The sequence below is a fragment of the Musa acuminata genome, chromosome BXJ2-8, assembly GCF_036884655.1.
Source record: "Musa acuminata AAA Group cultivar baxijiao chromosome BXJ2-8, Cavendish_Baxijiao_AAA, whole genome shotgun sequence".
NCBI classification, from domain to species: domain Eukaryota; kingdom Viridiplantae; phylum Streptophyta; class Magnoliopsida; order Zingiberales; family Musaceae; genus Musa; species Musa acuminata.
Genome location: NC_088345.1, coordinates 45,386,127 through 45,413,054, shown reverse-complemented (window position 1 = coordinate 45,413,054; position 26,928 = coordinate 45,386,127). Strand labels below are relative to the sequence as shown.

Sequence of the window (26,928 nt, the reverse complement as noted above, 5' to 3'; positions counted from 1 at the left end):
CCAAGATTAGCTCTACATGGTGAAGTACAACATCATGCGTGGTCTCCTGAAAAGAGGCGTGCACTGTTTTTTCTGCGTAAATGACAGCATCCGCCACTGACTAATTTGCAAGTTCAGATAGACTCCTGCCTATCACAGCACTAGCAGCAATCTGAGGGTGGCTGGAGAAAGAGACACACCGAAAACGTCAGATATGGGTGGGATTCAGTGTTGCATTCATCTCTCTGAGCTTTTGGGTTGGAAGAAGTCAAAGTCTTTATTTCAAGGGCTGCAAGTGTCGCCGTGCATTTGGGTTTCTTGCATGTAACTCTCCAAGTGGCATGGCTACAGTATCGAGCTTGTCCTGGTGGTCATGCGCTGTTGACCAAAGAACTGGGCATCATCTTCTTTTCATCCACAATGATTGAGCAGCGAGTAAGAATAATTATCCATGCATAAATATATATGCTTCCAAATTCTTGGGTTCATTGGATATGACCTAATGATGTGAGAAACTCCAATCAAAGCTTTGACATTCTTCTGAACAAAAAAAAGCTTAAGCAGATAAAGTCACTTCATATATATATATATAATAGTTTGATTTAGTCTTCTTGAAGATCAACTGAATTCTTGAAGCTCTGCAAAGTCTGAAGCAAGAATGCTTCTGCATGGTTCATGGAGTTTGTCCCAAAGATAAGTGTGATCAAGATCTGAGAATGAACTCAAAAACATCACTACATCATCAAGACGTTCAGATTGTAAAACCACTTCTTACCTCCAAAGTTATTCCACGAATGTCTTCTCTCTCTCTCTCTCTCTATGTACAGTATATTGTCATGAACATAAATGCATTGGCTTCTCATGATCCACTCAGAAAGGAACTCAGCATTAAGTAGCCAACTCCAATATTGTGTCTGCCAACAACTTGCAGAATGAGAATGGGCTCCGGAAGATTTGAAGCAATCTTCTTTGTTTGGGACCCCTACACAAGTGGAGAACAAGCACAAGCTGTAGGGGTCGTGTAAAGAAGATGCAAGTTGACCAATGTTTCATAGAAGGTTATCATGAGAGATGATGGCCTTCGAACACCCACGCCTACACTATATGGAGTCTATATAGTGTCTTCTTCTTCTTCTTCCTTATCTTCATGGACATACTGATATGTCTCCATATCTCCCTCCTCTCGCTTCTTCTGTTCCACTTTTCCTTCTTTCTCATTCAGGATCTTCTTCTTCTGGCAATAAAAAAGGCTGCAAGCATGTGATCACTTAACGTCGCCGCCGGGATCAGCAACCCCGAGATCGGTTCCGGATCATCTACGTGACGTCGATCGCTTAACGTCGGCAACGAAGGGGCCAAATGAGGTGATCGAGTGCGTGGTCTGCTTGTCGGACATGGGAGAAGGCGAAGAGAGCACAGAACTCAGATGCGGGCATCTGTTCCACCGGCGTTGCTTGGACCGGTGGGTCATGCTGGGGATGGCTGCGTGCCCTCTGTGCCGGGACACTGTGGTACTGCACGAGACGGCGTCACCGTAGCAATGGGAGATGGAAGACACTGATGTGGAGCTTCACGGCACGTCAATGGCTTTACTTGCATGTTTCCGTCACCCATGGTGGGCGTGGTGAATCCATTTATCACCATCTGATGGCCGTTGACCTTAGGCAATAAAAGTCAACTTGTTTGGGTTAGATGTTCTAAGCTATCTTTGTATCCTTTTGGAATTCGAAGGAATTTGAAGGATTTTTTTGTTGAGAAAGTAAGAAAATAAAATTAATAAATTAAATATAATAATTTATAAAATTGAATAATTAATTAAATATATTTTAATAAACATATTTAATTGGATTGACATAAACTTATATGCATTTTTGAGTCAAATGGATCTCAGAAAACAAAACATGAACTGCAGGACTAGAATGCAACACAGAAGCCAAAAGAGAGATGTGATACCACACCACTCTTGTGTTCGTTATATTGCAAATAAGTTGCAGAGTGAAACCTTGGAACAGAAGCAGCAGCAACAACAGCAGACTGCTGAGCTCCTACTCTGTTCATATGAATCCTGGAGCCCAATCAACATGCAAGCAAATGTTCCTGATACAAAACTTGTTAAGACACCAACCCGCGCAAATTTATCGGTAGATCAGAAAAGGGCTGAACTTGTTCGACGCAGTTGATGCTTCGGCTCGGGCTGGGGGATGTGGTGTATCATAGCTTCTAGCTCCTGCAGTCAAGCAAAAACAGGGATCAACCGCCATGGCAATGCGCAGATTTAAGTTGCAGAGAGTTCACTTTGGATGAAGAAAGGCAACACTTTTCACTGAATGCTAAATGTATATATAATTCAGTGACACTGATCGATACTTAAGAAATGTACATAATTGATACCTGTAGGGAAACAGAGATATACGAGACTTAGATAAGATCTTTTCATTAATTCTTCTTGTTTCTCAGTGGAAATGTTTGTGACCATTTACTGCAAAGAAAGCTCTCTGAACATTTCAGATCAGAATCCATTTCTTTTCAACTGACAGACAACATATATACTACCATAGAGTTCAAACTTGACATCCACTCTGCTTGATCACAAAGTGTCTTTTCTTTTCTTTTATTAGTTCCTAATCAGATATCCTTCTTTTGAGATCATCAATGAATTTTATGTTTCCAACAAAAGCACCAAATAGTAGTAACTGTCTATCCACAACCTTCCTGTCCTTCTACATTTTAATAATATATATGACATTTACGACATAACATTGATGCTAAGAGTTTCCATAATCTGGCATTGCATCGTAACTTAATCACAGCTCCTGCTAACCATTTGTTTGATACAAAGGTGTATGAATAATGCATTTATGTAAGATCAAGTTTTAAAATGAAAACCAATTAGGCAGTAATTGCTACATGAAACTATCGGATTAGTAGCAAATCATAAATCAATCAATCATTTGAATTTTTCTCGATTAACAGTAAACTGATACCTAGCTTGGGAAAGAAAAAAGAAACACTAGGAAAATAATGGCATGTTAAGATCAATGCAGCAAATATGGCCTATCGACAAGGAAAGCCAGCAACTGAGAAAATTACAGAGAAAGTGGGAGCAGGGAAAAGTAACATAATGCGGAAGAACACAATAGAAGAAATCTGCAACAATCAAAATCATGGCTATCTGGAGTTAGATCAGTCCACTGGAAGAATTGATGACACCAAACTGTAACTTCATGACAAATTTCTTCATCAAGAATACCCTAGAAGTGAACTAGATTGATAAATCCATCAAGGACTAAAAATCAGCAGCAAGTTCAAAACCTAAATTTCCTAGAGAAAAGTTCTTAAACTTTCGAAAAACTTAATAGATGTACTGAATGACCAACTGGAACAAGCGCGAATTTTTGTTGCAAATCTACATTCTAAAACAAGACCCTTCTTTTCATTCAATTTGATCATATGACTTTCCAAAAATTGCCAAGCAAAATGTTGCTGGGAGTTCGAGCAGAACCAGTTATAGTCCTTTTATGCTTTTGTATTAACGCGTATCAGATACATACAGCTTGTCTGACTAAAGTCCTTTTATAAAGCAGATATTACTTTTTTTTTATGTTTTTCCAGTCTGTCTGCAGTAATCTAACACAGGAACAAACTCAAGGTTACTAAATCTTGCTTCACACAATTAGCTTCCTCCCTCAGTCTTTTCTCTCTCTTCATTTTACAGAACAGTAGAGGATCACTTCTAAAACCATTTTGTGGCCCCTATTATAACCTCAGTAGCAAAATAAGCTTTCCTTTTAGCTAAGCATTACTTAATAAGGCTTAAACTTTCAAAATTGATGATATCGAAAGGAGAATACTATCTACAACATATTTTTCCATACCTAAAGTCCTGCTTGCTTTATAGTTGATTGAAGATTATGATTCTGCTAATTTAATTGATGAAGATGAACTATGTAATCAAAGAAGCAGGTAGCAAGATAATGATAGGATTTCTGCGCACATCTATTATCACAAACTTGCGCCGTCGATTAATCATCAATCAAAAAAAGACTGAGGTAAAAGATTGAAAGTACCCTTTGCTGTCTCAACCTCTGATTCTCTTCTTCAAGTCTGGAAACCTTATTCTCCAGCTCATTGGTGTAAGCCTGTGCATAGAGAACACAGAATTGCTGTTAAGATGCGTGCATCAAGAAGAAATGAACAAGATAGAGTCAATTAATTGTCTTAGAACAGGAGGTAGAACAAAGATCGACACCAGTATCAACCGAACAAGAACATCAATTGAGCTTGCCTGCTTCCTAGCTCGTGAACGGGCTGCTGACTCCCGGTTCTTGATCATTCTTTTCTGCCTTCTCTCGACCGTCTTCTTCGCCATGTCCTCCACAGGCCCTCTCTTCCTCCTTGGCGTCTGCGGATTGAATGGGGATGAATTAGCTCCTTCCCCCTCGTGATACACTGCATCAACTATGGCCAAAGGTTGGGGCAGCTGCCGACCCCCGTAAGCTCCCGCAATGCTCTGTTGCGCCTGTTGATGTTGGCGTTGATGATACTGCTGTAACCATTGCGACCTCGGCATGAAACCTACGTTGCCGATCTCACTGCTTCGGCTCCTATCAGCTACCTCTGTGACTATCCCAGCCTTCGACAAGAAGGCCTCAAGGGTCATCTCCCCCAGAGTGGACTGCCGTCCGTAGTCCCTGACGCCCTCCTCGGCCTCCTTCTGCCCTTGTTGGATGTGCCGCCACACCTCGTCGATCGTCTTCTTGCTCAGGACACGCGGCATGGTGACGCTCCCCTCGCGGTGAAGGCGCGGGTCCTGGGCGCCATGGCCACCACCAGCGTCAGCTCCCGAGGACTGGTGCTCCTCGCTCGGGAACACGCTCCTGAGGAGCTCATCGAGGTTCATGCTGTGCAGGGGCTCGCCCAAGTGGCTCTGGACCTCGTTGAGGGTGAGGCTGTAGATGGACCCTTGCCTGGCCAAGCTTTGGACCTGCGACTGCTGCCTTCCTCCGACTCCCTGCGTCGCCATTGTCGTGCCCATTTACCAGTTCTTCCCGCCGAAACGCACAAGATTACTACTGCTCATCTCTCACCGACTCCAATAGAAGGATTCATGCAACATTCCTAAGCCTGCACTGCAAGGGAACAAAAATGAAGGAAAGCAAAACGAATAGTGCAATGCAAGGAAATAGAAGACAGAGAAAGGATGAATGGTTTCATCAGTTCCAACGGAGAAAGGCAACTTCAAGAAACCTCTCAGGTTACCACCCCAAGAACATCTTAAAAGAATTGTCCAGGGGAAAGAAGATTAAACCTTAATCAAATCTCTAACAGTTCTTTCTGAAAAGGTAGTTGGGAGTTGCAAGCATGCATGACCAAAAAGAAATCTGGAATTGTTTTGCAGAGGATGCACAGCCACAGAAGATCTCTTTTGTCAGTGACAGCAAACTCCCTCAGCTCAAAAACATCTGCAGAGGAATCAAGCCAAGCAGCTGAGCATGAGTAAAGCAACCCTATGGTACTTCTACCTCCCAACCTGCTGGGGACCAGATCAAAGTCTATCAGCTGCAGCCTCCATCTCCTCAAGGAAGCAACACACCTGGCAACTGGCAAGCTGTGGAGAGAGTCCCAAGAGTGAGGACCTGATGTGAGGAAGTCTAGGTTCTTGGCCTTTATGCATCTGTGTATGGTGGGTGACAATGTCTGAACATATGATGGTGGACTTGTGCTTTGTTTCCCAGAAGAATATCCCATGATTTGGTGGTGCATAAATCTCACAACAAGAACTTAAAGAAAAGTCGGATCTTTTTTTGGAATAGGTATGAAGAAAAATATTTCCTTTACTGAGGACAAAATAAGGATTCATATTTGGTTCATCAAATATTTTACCAAGCTTGAGGGCATAAAACAGTTCCCCAGGTCAAGATATGGCTTTATGCAACAGGACTTGGCCAAAAAAAATCTCAACCAAGCTGCATTTAAAGCATAATGACTTCCATGTCAAGAAACAAAGGCACTGATCTGATTGTTGCTGATCATTGTTTCACCACACACAAATGTACTGCTAAAAAATGGACTTACAAGATTCAGAAGTTCCAGCTGCTGCTCTTCAAACCTCAAATATTTTTCCTTCTTATTCATGCATCTGATGCAAAAGAGATCACTTCAATAAAAAAAAGGAGTGTTTGATGCAGGAGGAAAAGAGTAATTCAAAGTCTCCAAATTTTCTATGCAAGGGACCACAAAATGTTGTGTTCTAATCATTCTAAATTGGCTGACATAGGAAACTCACAGGAGTCATCCTAGGAAGGTGAAAAGAATGGAGTACTACAAATATATGACTCTGCATTTTGTACTATACTAATCACAGAAACTATAACATTGACAAAACCATGCAGGATGATTTGATTCCATGCCATTACCACAAACTGGATTTTGCATTGAAGCTCTCATGGATGTTGGTCCTTCAGGGAAGTTGTTTTAGTTGTGGTGACAGCATGGTTTCAAGAAACAGCTGCTGTACCTCTTGGTGGAGCTCTAAGGTGTCACTGTCATGTATATATATACATATATCTGAGGGATGAAGTTGATAGCTGTTGTCACCAGTACTTATCTGCTAATTCTCCAAATGTCCAAACCATAAAAAGGGGTATTACAAAAATAATCCTTATGTCTTTTGATTAACCATCAATCGATGGATCAATCCTCATATTAGATGGAATTAAAGAAGATTTCAACGTACAGAAACGAAGAACAATTCAACTAAAAGTATATATTGGCACATGAAATAGTCAACAGAGTGATAAACAGCAGGGGTTGAATCAATAATTACATGATAATTGAGAGATTTATATGTCACTTAACACAATCCAAATTCCATATATATGCATACATCTGTTGCCACCTGCAGACTTGCTATTAGGCAGAAGTCTAATCAGAGTGAGCAGCACTCGGATCCATAGACAATTCATTGGAATGCCATTATACTACAAGGTGAGAGTTAAAAATGGTGGGAGATAAGCGATGTGTCACTTCAAGATTTGCTTACAAAAGCATGTCATGGAAGGTGGTGGAGATTGGTTTAGCTTGGGGGAAAAGGGGAACAAGGAAGGTGGCATATGATGATGGCCATCTCCCTCCCCCCACTTCTTTATGTCCTAAGCAGAGAATGATGCAAGGATTAAAGATAGGAATTCCAAGTTATCTTAATCAGAATGCCAAGCCCTCCCTTGGTTTTTTTTATCATTCAATCTGTTCAATCAGCATAAAGTTGTGTGCCAAGAATCTCCATCCTGAGCTGAGACCATGAGAAGGGGACAAGCTAGATACTGTTCATGAGTGTGCTGCATCAAGAATAAAGCCCTCCCTCTTTCCCCAGCCTTTTGCAAGCTATCCCTTTACTTAAAGTTCTCCACCAATGAGAAATTGGATACCTCCTTGAGCACCTTTCATTTAACTTCATGAGGCTACAACATGGGTGTAGAATTCCATCAACCTGTGTAATAAATATATTACTACACACAGCTAGGCACTTGCAATAAAGTAGAACATTGGGGAAACAAAGACTGCCTGTGGAATGCTACAAGTGTGTGGAAATCTGCATTATTGTGTTTGCAAAACATTAACTTGATGTGAGACAGGTCAAGGTCAAGGATAAGGATTCAAGTTCCAATGAGGGTACTTCAGATCTGGCTTGGCTGAAACTTGCTCGACTGGGTGAGTGAAAATGCTGATGAGGAGCTTGCAGAAGAGATGCATGAACCAAGGCTTGTGTGCCAAGACAAGGAGATCAAGGTGAATAAAGAGCAGCAGCAAGGATCCTTAAGATGACTCATGAGTGGTTGCAGGTGGTCTTCTTTATCCATTTCCAAGGGAAACTGTCGTTGCACTGCAAGACACTCTTGATAGTTGCAATGCTGATATCCCAATGAAATAAGCAATGCAAAGAACAAAGCAGTGAATTAACTATAGCAGAAATCAATACTGGTAGCTGCTATAATTGCACTCAAGCAGTCTAGCAATTGCTTTGGCAACAAAAAAGGTTAGAGAACAAGACCTTTATTCTCCTTCATGTACTTGAGTGGATTGTTATCTGCACAAAATGGAGAATAACATGGATTAAGCTGGAGTGCATGAACTATGCCAGACCTCAACACTGACTGAGATAGCAGTCTAGGAAAGGTTTTGCCAACAAAAGGGTTATAGATCAAGAACTTTATTCTCCTTTCAAATAGATTAAGTTGTTCTAAGAATTGAAACTGATGAAGAGAAGGAAGTTCTTGAAAATAACCTCCAGTAGCATTTTCCATTCAGAAACTCCTAAAATCAAGATATCAAGATTTTTATCAGTCTTCATTCATCATTAGTTGCTTCAACCCAGCAAATAGAAAATCTAAATGTTCAGCACTTTCTCCTGAGTAGTAATTGTTCCCATCAATCTCAAAGTTTCACAAAATCTACTACACCATCTTTGCCTTTGGACTACTTGCAGAACTTCTCTCTCATGCTTCTGCAAAGATTTTGGAACTCCAGCAACATTTCTCTCCAATGTTTCACTGTTCAAATTATTAGCTGCTTTTGGACAACATGAAGCATCCTTCATGTCTACATCATCTCAATCCAACTATGTTTACTCAAACATAAGTTTCTTTTCTGCAAATATATAGTTAAATCTAGATTTAATTCTTGGTGAACTGAAACAAACTTTGTAAGTAAGAAGCTACTTTCAAATAGATTGACAGTTTTCTTATGTTTAGGAAACTGCTATAGTGAGGTTAGTCATACAAGTCAGTCTCCTTTTGTTGCTATATTGGATTCAATATAGTTCCAAGTCTGTGGAGCCCAAATGCAAAAATGTAGTCCAGCCCAAGATAAGTTGACATCCAATCCCTCACAATTCACAGCCTCTCTCTCTCTCTCATGTCCTTTACATTATAAATGATACATGATCTCTTAGTTTCATATCTTGAAAACTTTGAACTACTTTGTACTTTGATCTTGGATCATTTTTTTATTTTTTCTGGATTCATTTATTTTAGGTTGAGGAGTGAGATTTCATCTTAGGATAACATATTTATATATCTACTTGTATTTTCATCAAATCAGCTAATTTTATAATGGATTATCATCACATATAGTAGCAAAATTTAAAATGTTTCATTACTCTTGAAAATTTTATATTTTGTGGTGCTAAATATTTATGTGTAAAAAATAATTCATAAATATCCATGGAAACTAAAATTTCAATCTAATTTTGACTAGGAAAAGGAGAGACTTCCACTAAAAAAACTTAATATTAAAGAAGAGAGAATATTAACTATTTTAGTTAAACATTCTTAACTCCTACTCTATTTGGAACTAAAAGAACTTGTGGTTTGTGACCATGTTGATATAAACTATAATTGGATTTCATTGTTCCAAGGGATCAATCTTTTGCTTGTCAATGCCTAGTTGTTGCTTGTGTCCAATTAGAGTTTTGGTCCATGTTGGCTTCTCCTCTTTGTAAGTTAGTGAATTGATGCATGTGATACAAATGAAAGTCAACCTTGATCAGTTGATATTTCACCTGTCACTACATATGCTGTGGAATGGTTCAAAGAATATATGTACATATCATATTACAAGGAGTGTATATACTAAGATAGCAAGCAATGTGGATGAGTATGATCATAGTGGATGATTTGGCCCTATCATTTTTTAGTGAGCAACCTATAATCTCTTACACAACATCATGTCATCTTTGCATTCCATGTCAAATTCCTGAATTTGTAAAATAATTTTTTTTAAAAAAAATATATGAATCCTGTTGAAGTAAGAAAACAAAAAGGTTTGGAGTTGTATTATTCACATGTTTCACATTACTTTGGATAAGTTTCTACAATGTCAAGATCCAAAGTCTTTTTCTTGTTTTTTCTTTTCCCACTTTAGTTATTAATTTAAGATTTAAAAATTAAAATTTATCATTTAACTTGGATTTGGCACAAGAACATAACTTAATTCACTATTTAATCCCAACCAAACATGTAAATACCCAATATTTTTTATTATCTTTTTCTTAGATTAAATCTAGTATAAATTATTATTTATTTTTTAGATTTGAAAAATAAGATTCATCACCATATAATAAACATGTAGATAATCCATCAATCTTATTTTAAGTCTCCACCACAGAGTAAAAACAACAGCATTAAATTTGGAAATAAAAGAGAGAAACAGTATAGGAAGCAATACATAATGACAATTAGATCTGATTCCCTATTAAAATTAAAGATTTTAGTACACACATATACACAAATAAATTATATATATATATATATTATATTATTATTATTAAGAGTAAGTGGTGTGTAGGATTTGAGTCTAAGATCTTACCATAAGACATCAAAATCTCCTTCAAAAATTAAATTTTAATTAGAAAGTGAGAAGGGTTTTATTATGTTTAAAAAAAGATGTATTTATGAAGGTGTAATAAATCCTTCAAAAAAGACACCTTCAAAGAATATAATAGAAATCGTAGTTAGGCTAACTCGTGTTAATTAGTGTAATCAATCCTTCCTAAAGTACTGTGTCGGAGAGGAAAACGCACGTGGGGGAAACGATGCGGCGGCTACGTATTTAGGAATCCGTCCAACGTAGACTACATTAAATAGCAAACGAGTCAATATTATATATTTATTTATTTATTTTTGTTTTTTACGAACATATCAAATGACTAAAAAGCCTTTATGCTTTGATCTTATGACCACGTTAAGCAAATCCCGGCGGCCTGTATTTTTCTTTTTCTTTTTCTTTATCTTTATCTTTTTCTCCCCCTTTTTCGGCTTTTATAAAATTAATTTCCTTTACATATATATAATAAATACAAAATTAAGTTTTAGAAATGGATTAAAAATTAATTGTTATTTTTTTGAATGAGAATTTATTCTCATGTATGTATTGGGCGCTACGTTTGGAGTTATCCAAAAAGAGGAGGGTAAATGGGTAAATGCATTGGGTGCGTTCCGACTCGGGAATCCTCCGGGAAGCCGCGGGCACCTGACAGCTGGGAAGCAACGACAAGTGACACGACCGAGACGCGATTAGTCCGCTGGCGTCTCCTCTCTCTCTCTCTCACTGTGTCTCTCCGTATCCTTTATTGCCACACCTCCGCGGCTCCGCTGTAGCTTCCGTGCGCCTTTTGACGACTTCTCCTCACCTGACCGCAAACTGCAACCCCGAGAAGCGAAGCGGGACGAAGAAGCATGAGCATGAGCCTTTGCCTGGTCTTTCTCTTCGTCCTTTCGATTTAACCTCGTCTCCTTCTGGCGGCCTTTGACCCCCCTCGTCTTCTTCTTGCTCGTGAATCTGATATCGGTTTCCTTCTCGGCGTGTCGGCTGTAAGGAAAGGAGAGTCTGATCTCGTGAAGGAGCGAAGAATCCGATAAAAGGTGCGATTTTTTTGCCTTCTCCTCCCTTGTAAAGGCGCCTCCTTTACTTTTACTTTCTGCCTAATAATTCGTTGATCAGTGTAGCTTTCTTGTTCTCTGTTCCCATCTCTCACACTGTTGATTGATCTGGTCCTTTTTTTTTTTTTTCCTTTTCTTCTTTTGTTTAATTTAATTTCTTGTTGGATTGGAAGTGGGTTTGGTAGCTTTCATGGCAGCGTCAAAGATCCTATATCGTGATACAGAGTAAAAGCTCCCATCACTTCCAAAGGCTTCATTTTCTTTGTAGAATCTTTTCGATCGGGTCTCCTTGCACTTACTACATAAATTGTTGTTGTTCTTCGCTTGCGTCTTCTCTTCCGCCTTTTCAATTGCCCCAAAAACCTTCTTTTGGTCCGCTTCGTTCTTGATTTGCTGTTTCCTCTCGAAACCCAGCGTTATTTCCAATAAACTACGATTGAGTTCAATTGGTACCGCGTGTTCTAAGTTTAAGGCCGATGTTTCGGTATTAGAAACGATATTTGTGCATGAAAACCTATTAGTTACGGAATTTGCTCGGTGAGTTCGTCTTAATTAGATCATCAATTATTTACGGATTCGTCGTCCCTTCTGCTTTGCGCCTCTGCAAAGTCATATGATCAGATCAGCAGTCTAATTTGCTGGCCGGCTGTCGATGTCATCCTATTTCTCGCTTAGTCAAATTCATCAGCAAGGGTTTCAAATTTGGATGCTTTTGATGATGGATCGTTTCCCCAAATTTTGATGCGGTGGGTTTAATTAAGCTTCCATTTTGGATTAGTGAACCTCATGGGGGCATCTGTTGCTTTCCTATTCTTTGTCCTCTTCATTCAATGTGGAATAGGGATGGAGTTTTATTACTATTTCTGTTCCATTTGCCATGTTAGGATCTGATGTACATGTCAACTGTTCTCTGTCTTTGTGAGATTGGGATGAGCTGCTCATTTAAAGATCAAGAACCCGAGTTGCTTGTTATTTAAGTGGGAAGAGAAGTCATTCCTATTTACTACTTTCTGATTTTGCTTTTCTATTTTATATGATTTTTCTTCTCTGGGATTACTCGGATTCATGTTGGTACTCATAATAGTTATTTGTTTCAATTTGCTTTTCTGTATCATATCATGGCCTTCATGCATTGCAACTTCTTCTTTACCAACCACTGGAATATTTGTGGGACTTTGTTTAACTTTGTTCCCTTGTTTCACTGCTAGTTTTATCTACTAAGAGTTGGTGGTTGGTTATTTGTTGATTGGTCTGATCGCTTTGCCTATAATTTTTGTTTGTATTTTTAGTTAATTTAACTGTAGTCATTGATTTAAAGAGAATTCGTCCTCTTTGTATTGAATTGTTGTGTTGACCACATTATGAAATTTATGATAAGAAAGTTTTTGACATCATGATTTTCATATTCTAATTCTGATATTTAATGGTTATGTTCGCAGGAGAGTGCTGCATCTGATTTTTACTTTTGAGTAGATATATCGGTGCTGCTATCAATGATGGGTGGGCTACTAATGGAAGGCACGGTTAATTCTGGATGTCCTAATTACAAGCAAATTTTCTCCTCGGACGAGAAAAGTTTCTGCTGTGGATCCACCCATCCGCCTTCGATGGGTGAACGAACGGGAGAGAAATATCTTAGCGAACCACCACAGGAGAACTTCTCTGATGCTGCTGATGAAGAGAGTGATGAAGATGTTGACATAGAAGAGCTCGAACGTCGTATGTGGAGAGATAGGATGCGGCTGAAGCGCTTAAAGGAACAACAGCAGAACAAAAACAAAGAGCAAGTTGACTCTGCAAAGCAGCGTCAGTCCCAGGAGCAAGCTCGCCGAAAGACGATGTCTCGTGCGCAAGATGGGATCCTTAAGTACATGCTAAAGATGATGGAAGTGTGCAATGCCCAGGGCTTTGTTTATGGTATAATTCCAGAGAAAGGAAAGCCTGTAAGTGGTGCCTCTGATAATTTCAGGGGTTGGTGGAAAGAAAAGGTTAGGTTTGACCGGAATGGACCTGCAGCTATCGCCAAGTATCAGGCTGATACTGCCATCCTGGGGTCCAATGGCGAAACGAACTCTGGGACTGCAGGCCTTCATTCGTTGCAGGAGCTTCAGGACACAACACTGGGTTCTCTCTTGTCAGCTCTTATGCAGCACTGCAACCCGCCTCAGCGAAGGTTTCCGCTAGAGAAGGGAGTTGCACCACCATGGTGGCCAACTGGGAGAGAGGAGTGGTGGCTTCAGCTGGAAATACCCAAAGACCAAGGTCCACCACCCTACAAGAAGCCCCATGATCTGAAAAAGGCATGGAAGGTTAGTGTCTTGACTGCCGTAATCAAACATATGTCACCTGACATCGAAAAGATACGTAAGCTTGTTAGGCAGTCGAAGGGCCTCCAAGACAAGATGACTGCGAAAGAGAGCGCGACATGGCTTGCTGTTATCAAGCAGGAGGAGGACTTCTACATGAAGATGCACCCTGATGCATGCTTTCCACCATCGTCTGGTAGTGGCAACACTGGAGCCACCTCCCTTGGTAGCAGCTGCATTGAATATGATGTTGAAGGTGTTGATGATGGTGAGAGCATGGATACAGTAAATCACAAGTCTCATGCTGAAGTGAATGCTTTTGATCTGGGCAGCACCACAAAGAACGAGAAGACTGTTATAACTGCTTCTGTGAAGGAAGAGACTAAGATGGAATTTATTCAGAAAAGAGGTGCTGCTGAGCCAGAATCAATGCAAAACCAACGAATCTACACCTGTGGTAATGTGCAATGTCCACATAGTGATTTCCGGCATGGCTTTCTGGATAGGAATGCCAGAAACAGTCACCAATACCTCTGTAAGTATCAAAACACTATTCCTCAAGGCATCGGATCAGCAATTAGTGGACCCAAGATGAAAGGGAACAAGCCACCGATTTTCTCTTTGCCATTTAACACCCAACTCGATCCAACTTCACTCGGATCAGGGCTCAATTCCATTGACATATCTGATGTTGGTGTTCCCTACGATGGTCAGAAATCAATCAATGAACTGATGAGTTTCTATGACAACAATGTCAATGCTAACAAGAACTTGAATATGGGCGGCATAGGTATGTCGAAAATGATGAATTCTGTTCAACCTAGAATTCAGATGGAAGACAACTTTCCCCAAGGGACTAGATTGGGTGGCAATGTGTTTGAAGAAGTTGACAACTTGGTGCAGCAGCAGCAGTTCTTATTCCATGAGGACATAATGCCATTTGAGCAGCAATTCGGCGACCAACCCAATGGATTGAGTGGTGATTTCAGCTTTGGTCCTTCTTTCAACATGCATTCCATGAACTATTCTGATACTTTGCAAAGAGAGATGGGGGATCCATTGCAGAAGTCTGAATCATTGAACTGGTTCTACTGAGAAGAAAAACAGGAAGCAAACTAATCTACATCAACATTGAGAGAGTTGGAACCAGGCACTCTGCCAAACACAATGGAGTAGACCCAAGTATGAAAACCTTAGTATTTGGGTCCAGGTGTTCTTCCTGTATTTAATAAGCTTCCCGTATTTCCCCGTCAGATTACTGAACTAATCCCTTGTACCTTTGGGGTGTGTTCCCCATGAGGTCTCACGAGATGTTCAGGTTGTAGGTGTTTGCAATATTTATGGGGACTGGCAGTCGATAGTGTAAACCCATACTGCTTTGTAATTATGGACATACCATATCTTAAATCTATATTTAGATTCATTAGTACATTGGTTTTGCTGTTGTTCAGATATCTGTGTTTTTTGGATTTTTGTGTTTGTTACATCTCTAATCTCCAGAGTATGATGTGTGGCATGCCCAGATATTTGCTTGGTGGATCTTCTTGGTTGGCATACGAGTCTCTTATCTGCCATTATATTTCTATGCTACATTGTTGATACTGTTGCATCCAATATTTGCTTAGAAACCATCTGTTCTTCCTTTTATGATTATATATAGAGTGCTGTCTTCAAGTTTTGGAGCTTGACTTTGTCACTGATCAGATTTATTCTGAAGCAATTTGCAGATGATTTTTGTGTTGAATAAGATTTATGGTCTTTTCCTGCAGTTTTATCAAGATCATTAGAGATTAACCTCAGCCAGGTAAATCCAAAGATGAAATGCCTTTCTATGATGCATCAGTTTTATGTTCTCTCTACATTTGTTTTCTTGGTGTTCCACTTTCCTGGCTCAAGTGCTACTCATTGCATCACACTCTTATCCACTTAATGCATCTACTCATGCTCATCTAGTCTCATCTAGTCAGAGGTCAAAAGAGTCTTGATTCATGATGGGTACTGAAACACCTCCAACAAGCTCTTAAACTGGGTGATGACCATGGTGGATTACATCCAGAAGCCAAGTACATCAGGAGAGGACATGATTTCCACACCAGGCAAGAAAATGCTCAGGAAGGTGAGGGCTAACCCTATGAACAATAGAATTACTTTGTCAGTAAAACAAGCTTCTGAGATTTCAAGTGGCTGACCAGTTGGTCATTGATCATTATCATTATCTTGACCCAGTTACAAGCAAAAGTTACATCCATGTTAGTTTCTAAAGCTATGATTTCATTTGAGTCTATGAGCTTTCCTTTCTTTCTCATGAGTTTTTGTTGGACAGACCAGCTACGAACCTAAAACAGTATGTGCCAGTTTAATGGATTTAAACAGATACTGATACTGTTTCTAAAGATTGGGAGATTGTCTCATACATATGCTAATACTGATGCTTGCTACTGCTTAAGTTTGGCAGATTAAATTTGCATATCATACAGTATGCTCCTTGATGCATGCTGTGATCAAGTAATAGCAGAAATCAAGGGTCTGATGGTGATTACCTCACATGAAAGATGCACCACCAATTCCTAAACATTGTATTATCAGGTGATAAGGACATCAACACATTCCATTAAACCCTAAATGCTTGTGATTGTGAGTTGATGGTAATTGTCCATCCATCAGCTAAACTCAAATCAGGATACAGTAAACAACAAAATGTTGGTTTCATAATGCCATAATTCTAGTAAAACAATAGAAAGTTCCAACTCTGGGCATTGATTCTGCAGAACTGAAATATAGATCAAGCAAATCTTATTTCTGTCCTCAATTCCAAATGTTAAATGAACAAATCTCCAAATGCCAAAACTCCCTTAGAATTGGAATTGCATCTCCTTTGTGTAGCCCAGATCATCCAGATGTGCAGCCATGGCCTTGTTCATGGGAGGTGGGCCACATCTCAGAATCTGCCAATCATCAAAACAAAGGTTAAATTATATATATAACACCATCAATGCTCGTGCCAAGCTTGGATGGATCTTGACCGATTTTAATGATGATAGTCGATCCTTAATAGTTGACATATTACGATTTTATTGCTGTTTTATGTATATACATGTCTTCACTCAGATGATGACATCTGTTCAGTTGGACAAAATACCTGGATATCAGACGCTGGTGCGGGGCAGTGAGCTTTAATCATTTCTTTGGACACAAAGCCAACACCACCATTCCATTCATCAGGGGGCTGCCCAAAAATAGAATTATGTAAATATTGTAAGAAAATGATGAAAGGAAGAGAACATTGAAAGAAGCACATAGCTGATGACTTATCAAATGTGTTATCAAAAGTTTATTCTCATGAAATCATCATCCAAACTGCTTCAGATAGGAAGAAGTGTTTGCAATTGGCTGGATAAAAGTAGATGGAACTTCAAGAGGTCAATCAGAAAAAGAATATTGACCTGATTAAGCACATAATAAATCTGGAAGCGATCTGGATAGTTCCTAGCAAGGCTGTCCAACTCTTCCTGCATGAAATACAAAGTTTACCAGATCGATGAGACAGTCAACAAACCCTCGTAAAACAAACATACAGAAAAAAAAAAAAGTTACTGCTAAGAAATTTATACTGATAAATGCTACACAAAATTGTTCTGGAATTATGCAACATCAACATCATATGATCTTTTAGGTAAGAAGTTACAAACAGTGTAAAGCTATACCTTCAGAAGGATGTCTTCATAAGTGACATTGGCATAGATAAGATGGACCTTGGTCTTGTCTGTTGGATTTTCCAGTATAGCTCTTGTAACCTAAAGATCCAAACAAATATTATAAACTTTTCGAATATCAGCGTCATAGACATGATAACTAAGTACTATTTACTTGAAACATTGGAGTTATGCCAGATCCTCCAGCTAGCATTCCAAAAGCTCTGACTTGACCAACCTGATACTTGAAACGTCCCTGAGAGCGCATAGAAGAGACAACAGCAAGTCACACTGCAGAATTATTAATTTTAAAAACGGCAGTTATGAACTATGGTGTGTAGGAAAACTTATTCAAGAAGCTAAACCGACTATTTGACCTCGTTGATTCTGAAATGTAATTTAAGAAGACAAGACTATATCCTCAACTGTTTTCAGACAAAAAGATTATTAAGTTATCCTCCTCATAGGGCAACCTTATTTGAGAAGATCATATGCTCAATTTACAACAGTGCCAACTTTTTTCACATGGTATATAGTATGATTGATGAAAAAATGTCTGAGACAGTTGCACAATAGATATTGGTTGCACCAAGCGTAAGCATTTCTTTCCACTGATCGGGGTTGAAGAAGCATCTTCTCCAATCTTAAGATATGGAATGCACTCTAATTAAAATATTTCATCTACCAAGATCCAATAGTATGTATTCAAGAAGGATTTGATACAAGTCGGAGATTTAGCAAGCTGGCATTCCAATACATAGTGTTTAAAGTTAAACTTTGAAAATATCCCCAACACCTTTAGACACAGATATAACCTGTAGACTGAAAAATGATTTCGATAGGAAAGAATTTAACAGCTAGCTATTCCATATCTATCAATGAGGGAAGGTGAGTTGTCTTGAAAGTTGGTTTGCTCTCTGGAGAGCAAAAGAAGCCCACAGACAAAGCTGAATGGACAGTGGGCTACAAAACTTCCAACCTATTTAGTCTCTATCAAGAAAATTTACTATGTCCATAATCTTCATGTACTTTATCAATAGCAATTTCTATTCTCCATTTCAAACTTTTAAGAACGTAACTGGTTTTTCAAAGAAGACCTTAGTATGTTTTGCATTCTTAAATCTAAACAACAAAGCAATTACCATTTTAGGCACAACTTTGCTAACCTCAAGGGGCACTTCCCATTACAAAAACAAACACTATAAATTATTGGCAAGAAGCACATTGTTGAATGATAGATGACAAAAAGACTTTCAGAAATTAAGATGAAGTTGTTTCTTATTATATAAAGGACATAACTCTAAAATTCTTGCTATAAAATATCAAAATTAAAAAGAGAAAATTTTGAGAAGGGTTATATAGCAACTAAAACCTTAACAAGCATTCAATGCATGAACAAAAAACAAATGAAGCTGCTTTCAGAAGAATATTTGAATTATGTCCATATATCTGAGTTAAATAACATAAGCTACAGAAATTAATAGAATCATTAAATAACAGAGAAATGAAGCCAATATCTGAGATCCTAAAAGTTGAAGCTTTATAATTGGCCTCACAAATTACCTGGAGAAAGTCCATTGAAAGAAGAAGCAACTTCAGACTAGTATACACTTGAATACTTGCCAAATTCGAGTGTCATAATCACCTAATAACTAATTAGGATTTGATTTGATTGTTTTCCTATAATAGAAACACCAAATTAATTTTGTGACTGTAGTTCATTAATTGATTAAGCGCCTTGCTATATGAGTCCCAGACTATACCATTCATCAACCACTAGGATGATAAGATATTAATAATAACAATTTCAATATAGAAGATTTCACAAACAGATATATTCATTGCAATTTCCTGACTATACATTGGTTGAGAATTAATAATTTAAAAGGATAAATAGTAGAAGAAGTCGCAATGTGTAAGATAACAAGAAGAAATGATTGGAAGCCCATACCAAATCTGTACAAATAAATGATATCAGTCCAAGCATGATAGTGGAGTCAAGACACCATCTCACTAAATCATATGAAGGTTAGTCATATCCCGACATACATAATGCAGAAATACTTGTCAACTCAGTAGTAAGTATTCTCATGCACATACTCTCCATGCTCCTATCAGGCAGGGGCAAAAGTTTAAGCCAAATCTATTCCTATATATCATGCAACAATTGGCACTCATGGAACAAAATCATTTTCAGGAAACATCAGGTGCTAGAGATCTCAATTGCTTCGACACTTTGGATTCACATAAATCTTGATGTACGCATCTACACATGCAGGTAAGGGTGTAAGCAGAGATATAGCAGGTTTTGCAAACACTTAAAAATGGATCAAAAGATGAAGGTTCCTTGCATGAAAAAATCTAGAAGAAAAGGAATAACAAAGAGAGATAGGAAGACAAATTAATTTAAAATGGAACATAAAAGTTGCTGTCCTATTAGATATTTTGTGGAAGCAAAGGTGCAGTATTACACAGATTTATTTCCTCCAAGGAATGTGCATGTGTTAATGCAGAAACATACTGTAACCGGTCAAAATACAAAATTTATATCCTTCATGGAACCTATTGTCTAAATTATTTCATCAATCAGAGACAGGTTAAGATGCCTGCCATGATACAATGGCTGCATCGCACATACCCCACTGGCACCAAACTACCACGCAGGAGACCTACATGACATATATGCTATGTGTGCATGAACATGGCAAGAAACACTTCTATAAAACTAACAAGAATAACCAAGGAAACCAGAAAATGCTTACATCAGGATAAAAAATAAAATTAAACTAGACAAAACTTTTCGTTACTGAAAAATTTAATCATTCAATAGCCTTGAGAAGGAAAAGCAGTTGATGATTTGAACAATTGCCGGTTTACTGTTTTCACACTAAGAAAGATTATGCACAGTGCCAGGACAATAGGACATTACACAAAGAAGAACATTTATATGCTATGAAGTTCAGGAATGGCTATCTAATGCAAAATAGCAAGAACTAAAAGGTACATATATAAAGATCACATACCTTAGGGCCTTTCACAGATAAGTAGTCACCAACTCGCATTTCACGAAAATGATGAGACATTCTTCCTTGAGGATACATCTACATAATGGACAACAACAAAAGGTCACAATAAAGCCTATGCTGAACAAGCCCATATGTCATCCTCCGAATATGCAGCAAGCAAGATGTGGATGTCTTACAAAAGACACATAAAATTCCATATTCAGAATAAGACTCTGCATGTACCTTTATAACCAGTTCAAAGTAACCGAGATCAGAGTCCAGCGTAGTTGGTGTATAAGGCTTGATAACCTCTTCACCAACATTGTCCTTTCCCCTGTAAGTGCAAACAGCAAACACTGAGCTGTGCTGATCACAGCATTCAAGCAGACAGCATGTACAAAAAGATGGACCAACCTGCAACTGATATGTTGGCCAATCGGAAGACCTAGAACAGAAGTGGGAGTCGGAAGAGCAAATCGGAATTTTGCCACATTGTGGCTAAGCTGATTTTTCTCGACAAGCTTGAAATCCTTAAAATTCTGAGGGTCCAAGCTACCTGTGAAGGAAAACCATATCATTTGACTGGGCATAAAAGATTCTCAGCCTATTTATCCCTTCAAAAGATTACCCATCATATGAATTCACTAGCCAATCACCAATAAATCATTATCAATTTTACCGCACAAAACTCAATAATAATAAAAAATTTTAGCTTCCACAAGGCAGAGGGATCATCATCATCTCCCTGATATGACATACTTCATAATCACTATTACAAAGTCTAATCTACGATTTCTAGAAGCGATTCTTCCAAGATCTTTGCAGCTACAAGTTGACGTAAAAGCCAAAAGATCCAATTTTGAACCATCAGACTCACCATTGCAGTCAAGCAATGCGATCAACATGATTAATACCAAAGAAAAAGAACAAACAACGTGCAAGTTAATAGCCCCTATAAACACAAAAGTCGCGACCTTTATCCAAAATAATATTTGATGCCTACAACACGCTCAGTAAAACCAAAGAAAAGAGAAAAATATGCGATCCACAAATCAACGAAGAAAACCACCCAAAACAAGACCAAGTGCAAGCAACGACATCAACATAACTTTTTAAGTATCCAAAACCATATAGTGAGAAGAAAGACCAAATCAATCCAAACCCACTATTAACCCCGAAACGGTCTCAAAGTCTCACCCTTTGATTTCTTGCCGAAGTAGAAGTAAGCGGCGCCGGCGGCCACGGCGACCACGGCGACGGCTATTCCAACAGTCTCAACGCCGTAGGATTCCAGAATCTCCATGGATTTGCCAAAAAGAAGGCGCCTTTGGGCTTCTTTTGCAAACCCTCTCCTCCCTCTTCTTCGTATTGATCATGGGGTTCGGCAAGAGGACCATTTAAAGCAGTCGGGAATCAGAGTAGGGTGGAGAAGGGGAGGTGCGGAACGGAGGCTCGGGTTGGAACAGACACTCTTCTCACCGACACCCAAATTTACACCATGTTAAATTACACTTTGATTGAGATTTTGTGTGACAGCGCGCCTTTGGCACTCTTTGGGGTATCCAATATGAGTAGGTAAATGAAGTAGCTGAACCGGATCGACCATTGGATTAGAGTCAAAGGTTCGGTGCGGTAGAAGTAGGCATTCCTTTGGCTAGATTTACAGATTTACCATTCGGGGGTAGGTGTGTTATGGATCCAAGATCATATGCTGGACCCGAAGAATCCAACGGATCCAAATTCACGATCCACAGCGGTTCGGGTTGGGTTCGATCCACACTCATTTCGCCGAAACCCAAAGACTTACAGAGGCACAACACACTTTGGTTCAGATTTCTGTGGTAGTCATGTTTGGTACGGTTCCAGGGTACGTATCACGGGTAATAAATATAGTTCCAGAAGCGGATCGCCCATCGGTTTGGAGTCAAATGATTGATATGGTAAAAGGAGGCATAGCTTTGGCTAAATTTACATATGTACCATTACGAGGTTAGGTGTGTTATCGGGTCGGGGGTGTATATCGAAGATCATATACCGGACCCGAAGAATCCATACGATTCGGATCCGACACAAACTCATATTCTACGAGGCATTCGAACTATACAAATACCATATCCTCTTCATAATTTCTTGAAGAATATTACTCATTTGTTTGACTCATTCGATTAGTTGTGCGTAAGCTCATGACAAACGCATCCAACTACACCGTTTCGTTTGGTCCACTTCAGATGGAGATGTGCGGGTAGGTGTTTGGTGACTGCTATTGGGTAGGTAAGCAACCGTCTTCCCTCCTTCAATTGATGATTGGTATCTATCACAGAGAGAGAGAGAGAGAGAGAGAGAGAGAGAGCCATCAGACTTTGCATGTGAATCTTAAAGAGGAAGAATGGTGATTTGGATGTTCTGCAGTGTGATTCGAAGATGAACAGAGCAATCGACATAAAAGAACGCGAGGGAGCACATCTCGAGGGCCCCACCGCCGCTGGTTTTGTTGGGTGAGTCATGCAACTCGGCGCACCTGGTTTTGGACCAGCATAGTCTTAATATGATATCCTATGAATTATATGCATACATAATTCTAAGAAATATATATATATATAATCATTTATGAGTGTGGTATGTGAGTGCAATTGGTAGAAGTGGACCAAATCTGTTCCAGTTCGCATGTAAACATCTTTTCCCTGCCCAAGATCACAGAAGAATGATCTCTGCCATTCATAACTTTGAGGTCTGCATGGGGGAGTTTGGATTTCAGGTTGTAGCTGCACTCCATTGGCACCAATTGATCCTTGTCTCCATGGATCACTGTCACTGGCATTTTAGCCTTTCTCACAGCTTCCAAGTGCTTGTCCACCAATTTGGCACCCCCACATAACACATTGTGCATTGTGTGCCATGCCGAATGATGGGTATGCTTGCTTAAATCCATGAACAGGAAGCTGAGAGCCCTGCAGAAACACAATGAGCTCTGCTAAGTAGCAGCACAAACTCAGGGCTCTTAATGCAGCTCGAGTGCATTCGTTACCTTCTCCTTGTGACTAGCTTCATCATCCATTCCCATGTCGAATGGTTTCTGCAGAAGATGAAGCAAACAGTTCTGCCGATGTGCTCATACCATGACATGACTGCAGAGCCAAACAGTAATGGTGGCCACACTCTCCTTTCAGCTAATTTGTTCAGTGCGGTGTGACTTGCTTCCTCTTCTGTCGAGTCAAAGCATGGCTGTGTGCAGGAAACAGATGACCGCAAACATGACAAGAACTCAGAAGAAAACATGATTCAACTCTGCGACATGGGGACTTACTGGTGCAACCAATGTGAGGGATTTAACAGACTCAGGATGCTTGGCTGCCATGGCCAATGCAATGATGCAGCCCATGGAGTGAGCAACTATGTGGTAGGAATTCAGCTCCAGTGGCCTGATCACAGATGCCTCAATCATGTCGAGGTGTTCTCGCACTGTATACGTGCAGTTTGTTGGCTTTGGACTTCTGCCAAAACCCAAGAGATCCACTGCAACCATCCTGAAGCTTTGTTTGGTCACCTCAGAAAGATTATGGAAGACTGTCTCCACCCAAAGCGAGGAGGAAGAAAGAAATCCATGTAGAAAAACTACACTTTCAGTTGAATCCGTATCGCACTCTTTCTTTCTACCTGTTTTGTATCTGTAATGGTCAAATATCATCTTATGGAATTACAAAAGCTTCGAAAAAGATAACAAGATGAACAATCTTTAAAACCAGTAGATAATATTGCATAAAAGGAGCTGCTTTGGGACATTGAAGAGTAGATTTTAAGATACGTCGACCGAAGAAGATAGATCAATAGAAGAGAAGATATGCTCAGTGCTCGGTGGTCACTGTAGAAGGAAATCAAGGAAAACAGACAGTTTGGGCTTCCACAGAGGAAGCATAACTGTTAGGTGGGGTTAAGATTGGGAGGTAATCACAACAAAGATTATTACAAATATGCAAATAAACTATAATTGCTGTTTGTATGGTTCTTAAAATTTAGACAACATAAATGAAACAGAATCTATGATGCTGAAATTATCAGATTATAAAGGTGTGTAAATTCTTTGAATTTGAAGCCTTAAAGCATCACATTTCAGCAACAGGAGAATAGTATGATGACACTATCAAGAAGAACAATATGGTCATGTATCTGCACTTCCTAAACAAGTACTAAACAAATCTGAGAAGAATCCAAGAAATATAAAAAAAAAAGAGAGTAAATTTGCTGCATAATAACAATGTAAAATAAAGTAAGGAATATTAAGGTGACAGAATTTTATCTTGTGCTTTAGAACAAGCAAGATGTCTTCAGCAACAAATGGAAACAGGTTGGCATTTAGCAAAGCTAAAACATCCATTTTACCTTGAGATGATGGTTCCATCACAGCCAAGTGAAGCTTGTCTTGCCCCCTCTCTTGCCAAGACAAGCATGAGATACAGCTACAGTCAGACCACCTGGGAAACCTTAGCTCACCCCTTTCTTCCTCTCCATCTGATGCTGCTTTCCAAAATGGAAAGCCCATTTCTCTGAAAAGGTTTCTTCTCCCATGCAAAGTCTCTGACACCTCTTCTCTTCCCTCTCCATCAGACCTCTCCTCTCTTCCTCTCCTTTGGCAGTAGCATGGGACTGGGTTCCCCTCAAGAATAACATCAAGAAACCTATAGAAGTAGCAGAGAATGAAGTCCAGGAGATCTAACAAAGCGAAAACAAGGAGGCTAACAGCTGAGATGACAACATCTCCGGGAGAAAATGTGGAAGAAGTTGGCATCTTTTGGTGAGAGGGGGTGAGGAGGAGAAGGGAAGCTTAATAAGCTAAAGGTGTGTTGCTCCTGCGTCCACGAATTTTGCATTCCTTCCTGAATCCTTCTTCGACTTCTGATAAGGGCCATGTGTTTCTTGTTCGTCACTGAAAGCAACCTGTGGTTGTTCTGGGAGGTTCATAGAATGGATACCTTTATTTGACATGGAGATGTTGTAGTCGGCCAAATCTCATGAATCTGGGTGAGCCCAATCCATATATGAAGCTATGACTATGGAGATTAAGAATATAAAGGAATCATATTGTCTCATCTATCTGAACAAACTACAGCATCTGCCTTGGATTATGTCTACAGAGCTCTAAGACGAGTAGCTTGTGGGGAGGGAATTGGTCTCTCAATCTATCCTCCTTTCTGAGCTCGGATCTTATTGGCTTGTTTGCACAGCTTGATGCTTCGGCAACTGGAATTCCCTGGTGAAGCAGCTCCTGTTGTTCTTGGTAACCATACAAATACTTAAGAATGATGTCCATCTCAATGCTTGAACACTGAATCCCTGCAGTGCCATTCCAGATGTGCCAAAGCCAGAGCTCACAATTCATCAGTAACCTTGAAATGGATCCAAGTTAATAGTTGGGCTATCTTTTAACTGGGAGGTTGGAACAAGTCAACTTTTTCTGGTTGCAAGTTCTCTCTCTCTGCCAACTCCTGTTTTTGATGGTTGACCAAATTACGTGTTCCACCCTTCTCCAGAAAGCATGGAATGAATGAATGGCCTTTAAAGTAGCCTTGCTTGACCAAATCATGTGCTCCACCATTCTCTTGGCTTCTCTTTCCTTCTCCAAATCATATTAGATGAGATTCAAACCAATAATAAGTTGATAGGCCATAGATTTCCTCTGCAACTTGAGGAGTGAATTGAAGCAGTTGTAATCTCTTACACTGTGTATAATATTCTGCAAGCACAGCCTACATAATGGTCCCCAAAACTCTCATGACTTGATTCCTTTCTGCTCGCTAGTGTACTCCATCACAGACTTCAACGACACAAACAACAAATAATTCATTCAAGAAGTTGGAGAGAATAATAAGAACTTATGATTATCATCAACCCTGAGCTTCAAGTATGGAAGACCTACTGATAGCTGAGGGGACAAAGGAATAAGCATGCATTCATTGCCAGTGGACACAGGAAAGGGACAGAGCCTGTCTTCTGAAACCAATGTCTCACTAGCAACAATGCTTTAGTTGTTCTTATCTTTAGAACAAGGGATTCCAATATCCATAATTCCAAGGAGAGAGGACTGTGTGCATAGACTTCCTCTCTTCAGTCATCTAGAGGCTTGAGCTATCTTGATTTGAGATGAGCTCCCTGAGCCTTCACACCTTTTTTCACATGCAGAAAGAACATATACTTGGAACTAGAAGAAAGAGACCAGATATCTTCAAGGTTCCAAGTTGTAGAGAAAATATGCAACTTGAAACCAAAATTTGCCTGTGCCTCGCGAACTAGATATGATCACAATCCCATCTGAAGCAATTCTCTCTCTCTCTCTCTCTCTCTCTCTCTCTCTCTCTCTCTCTCTCTATCTATCTATCTATCTATATAATTACTATCTGAAGTAATATTTAGGCCATAGATCCAAAGTTGGATCAAGGTCTTATGTATGTAAATCTACCGAACTCTGAAATCATCCACCAATTTGTTATCCTTAAAATGTTGTGAGATCTATAAT

At 39.4% G+C, this 26,928-nt stretch overlaps 4 protein-coding genes across 7 annotated transcripts; 1 reads left to right on the top strand and 3 right to left on the bottom strand.

Moving 5' to 3' along the window:
- Window positions 1-1,908: 1,908 nt before the first annotated feature.
- On the bottom strand, window positions 1,909-6,473 carry LOC135584767 (ABSCISIC ACID-INSENSITIVE 5-like protein 2). Of its 3 annotated transcripts, none has more exons than XM_065121896.1 (5): window positions 6,396-6,473; window positions 6,055-6,118; window positions 4,265-5,108; window positions 4,047-4,118; window positions 1,909-2,206 (listed from the first exon to the last, which is right to left on the bottom strand). In XM_065121896.1, exons 3-5 carry the CDS (start codon window positions 5,012-5,014, stop codon window positions 2,126-2,128), a joined length of 903 nt encoding a protein of 300 aa, XP_064977968.1. In that variant the 5' UTR covers window positions 5,015-5,108; window positions 6,055-6,118; window positions 6,396-6,473; the 3' UTR covers window positions 1,909-2,125. The 3 variants fall into 3 exon arrangements, with proteins under 3 accessions (XP_064977968.1, XP_009414227.1, XP_009414226.1); XM_009415952.3 differs by lacking the exons at window positions 6,055-6,118; window positions 6,396-6,473 and adding exons at window positions 5,288-5,441; window positions 5,510-5,673; XM_009415951.3 differs by lacking the exons at window positions 6,055-6,118; window positions 6,396-6,473 and adding an exon at window positions 5,288-5,674 and having other exon boundaries at window positions 4,265-5,103.
- Window positions 6,474-11,084: 4,611 nt separating this feature from the next.
- LOC135619663 (protein ETHYLENE-INSENSITIVE 3-like 1a) lies at window positions 11,085-15,152 on the top strand. 2 transcript variants are annotated; one of them, XM_065121894.1, is made up of 2 exons: window positions 11,085-11,399; window positions 12,857-15,152. In XM_065121894.1, exon 2 carries the CDS (start codon window positions 12,911-12,913, stop codon window positions 14,816-14,818), a length of 1,908 nt encoding a protein of 635 aa, XP_064977966.1. In that variant the 5' UTR covers window positions 11,085-11,399; window positions 12,857-12,910; the 3' UTR covers window positions 14,819-15,152. The 2 variants fall into 2 exon arrangements, with proteins under 2 accessions (XP_064977966.1, XP_064977965.1); XM_065121893.1 differs by lacking the exon at window positions 11,085-11,399 and adding an exon at window positions 11,421-12,163.
- A 1,252-nt stretch (window positions 15,153-16,404) lies between these two features.
- LOC135619661 (NADH--cytochrome b5 reductase 1-like) lies at window positions 16,405-21,800 on the bottom strand. The gene is made up of 9 exons (XM_065121892.1): window positions 21,618-21,800; window positions 20,835-20,976; window positions 20,664-20,754; window positions 20,439-20,516; window positions 17,591-17,671; window positions 17,428-17,517; window positions 17,167-17,232; window positions 16,863-16,949; window positions 16,405-16,668 (listed from the first exon to the last, which is right to left on the bottom strand). Exons 1-9 carry the CDS (start codon window positions 21,721-21,723, stop codon window positions 16,576-16,578), a joined length of 834 nt encoding a protein of 277 aa, XP_064977964.1. The 5' UTR covers window positions 21,724-21,800; the 3' UTR covers window positions 16,405-16,575.
- A 1,196-nt stretch (window positions 21,801-22,996) lies between these two features.
- LOC135619660 (probable lysophospholipase BODYGUARD 4) lies at window positions 22,997-25,935 on the bottom strand. The gene is made up of 4 exons (XM_065121888.1): window positions 24,798-25,935; window positions 23,725-24,074; window positions 23,446-23,642; window positions 22,997-23,368 (listed from the first exon to the last, which is right to left on the bottom strand). Exons 1-4 carry the CDS (start codon window positions 25,201-25,203, stop codon window positions 23,026-23,028), a joined length of 1,296 nt encoding a protein of 431 aa, XP_064977960.1. The 5' UTR covers window positions 25,204-25,935; the 3' UTR covers window positions 22,997-23,025.
- Window positions 25,936-26,928: the final 993 nt, after the last annotated feature.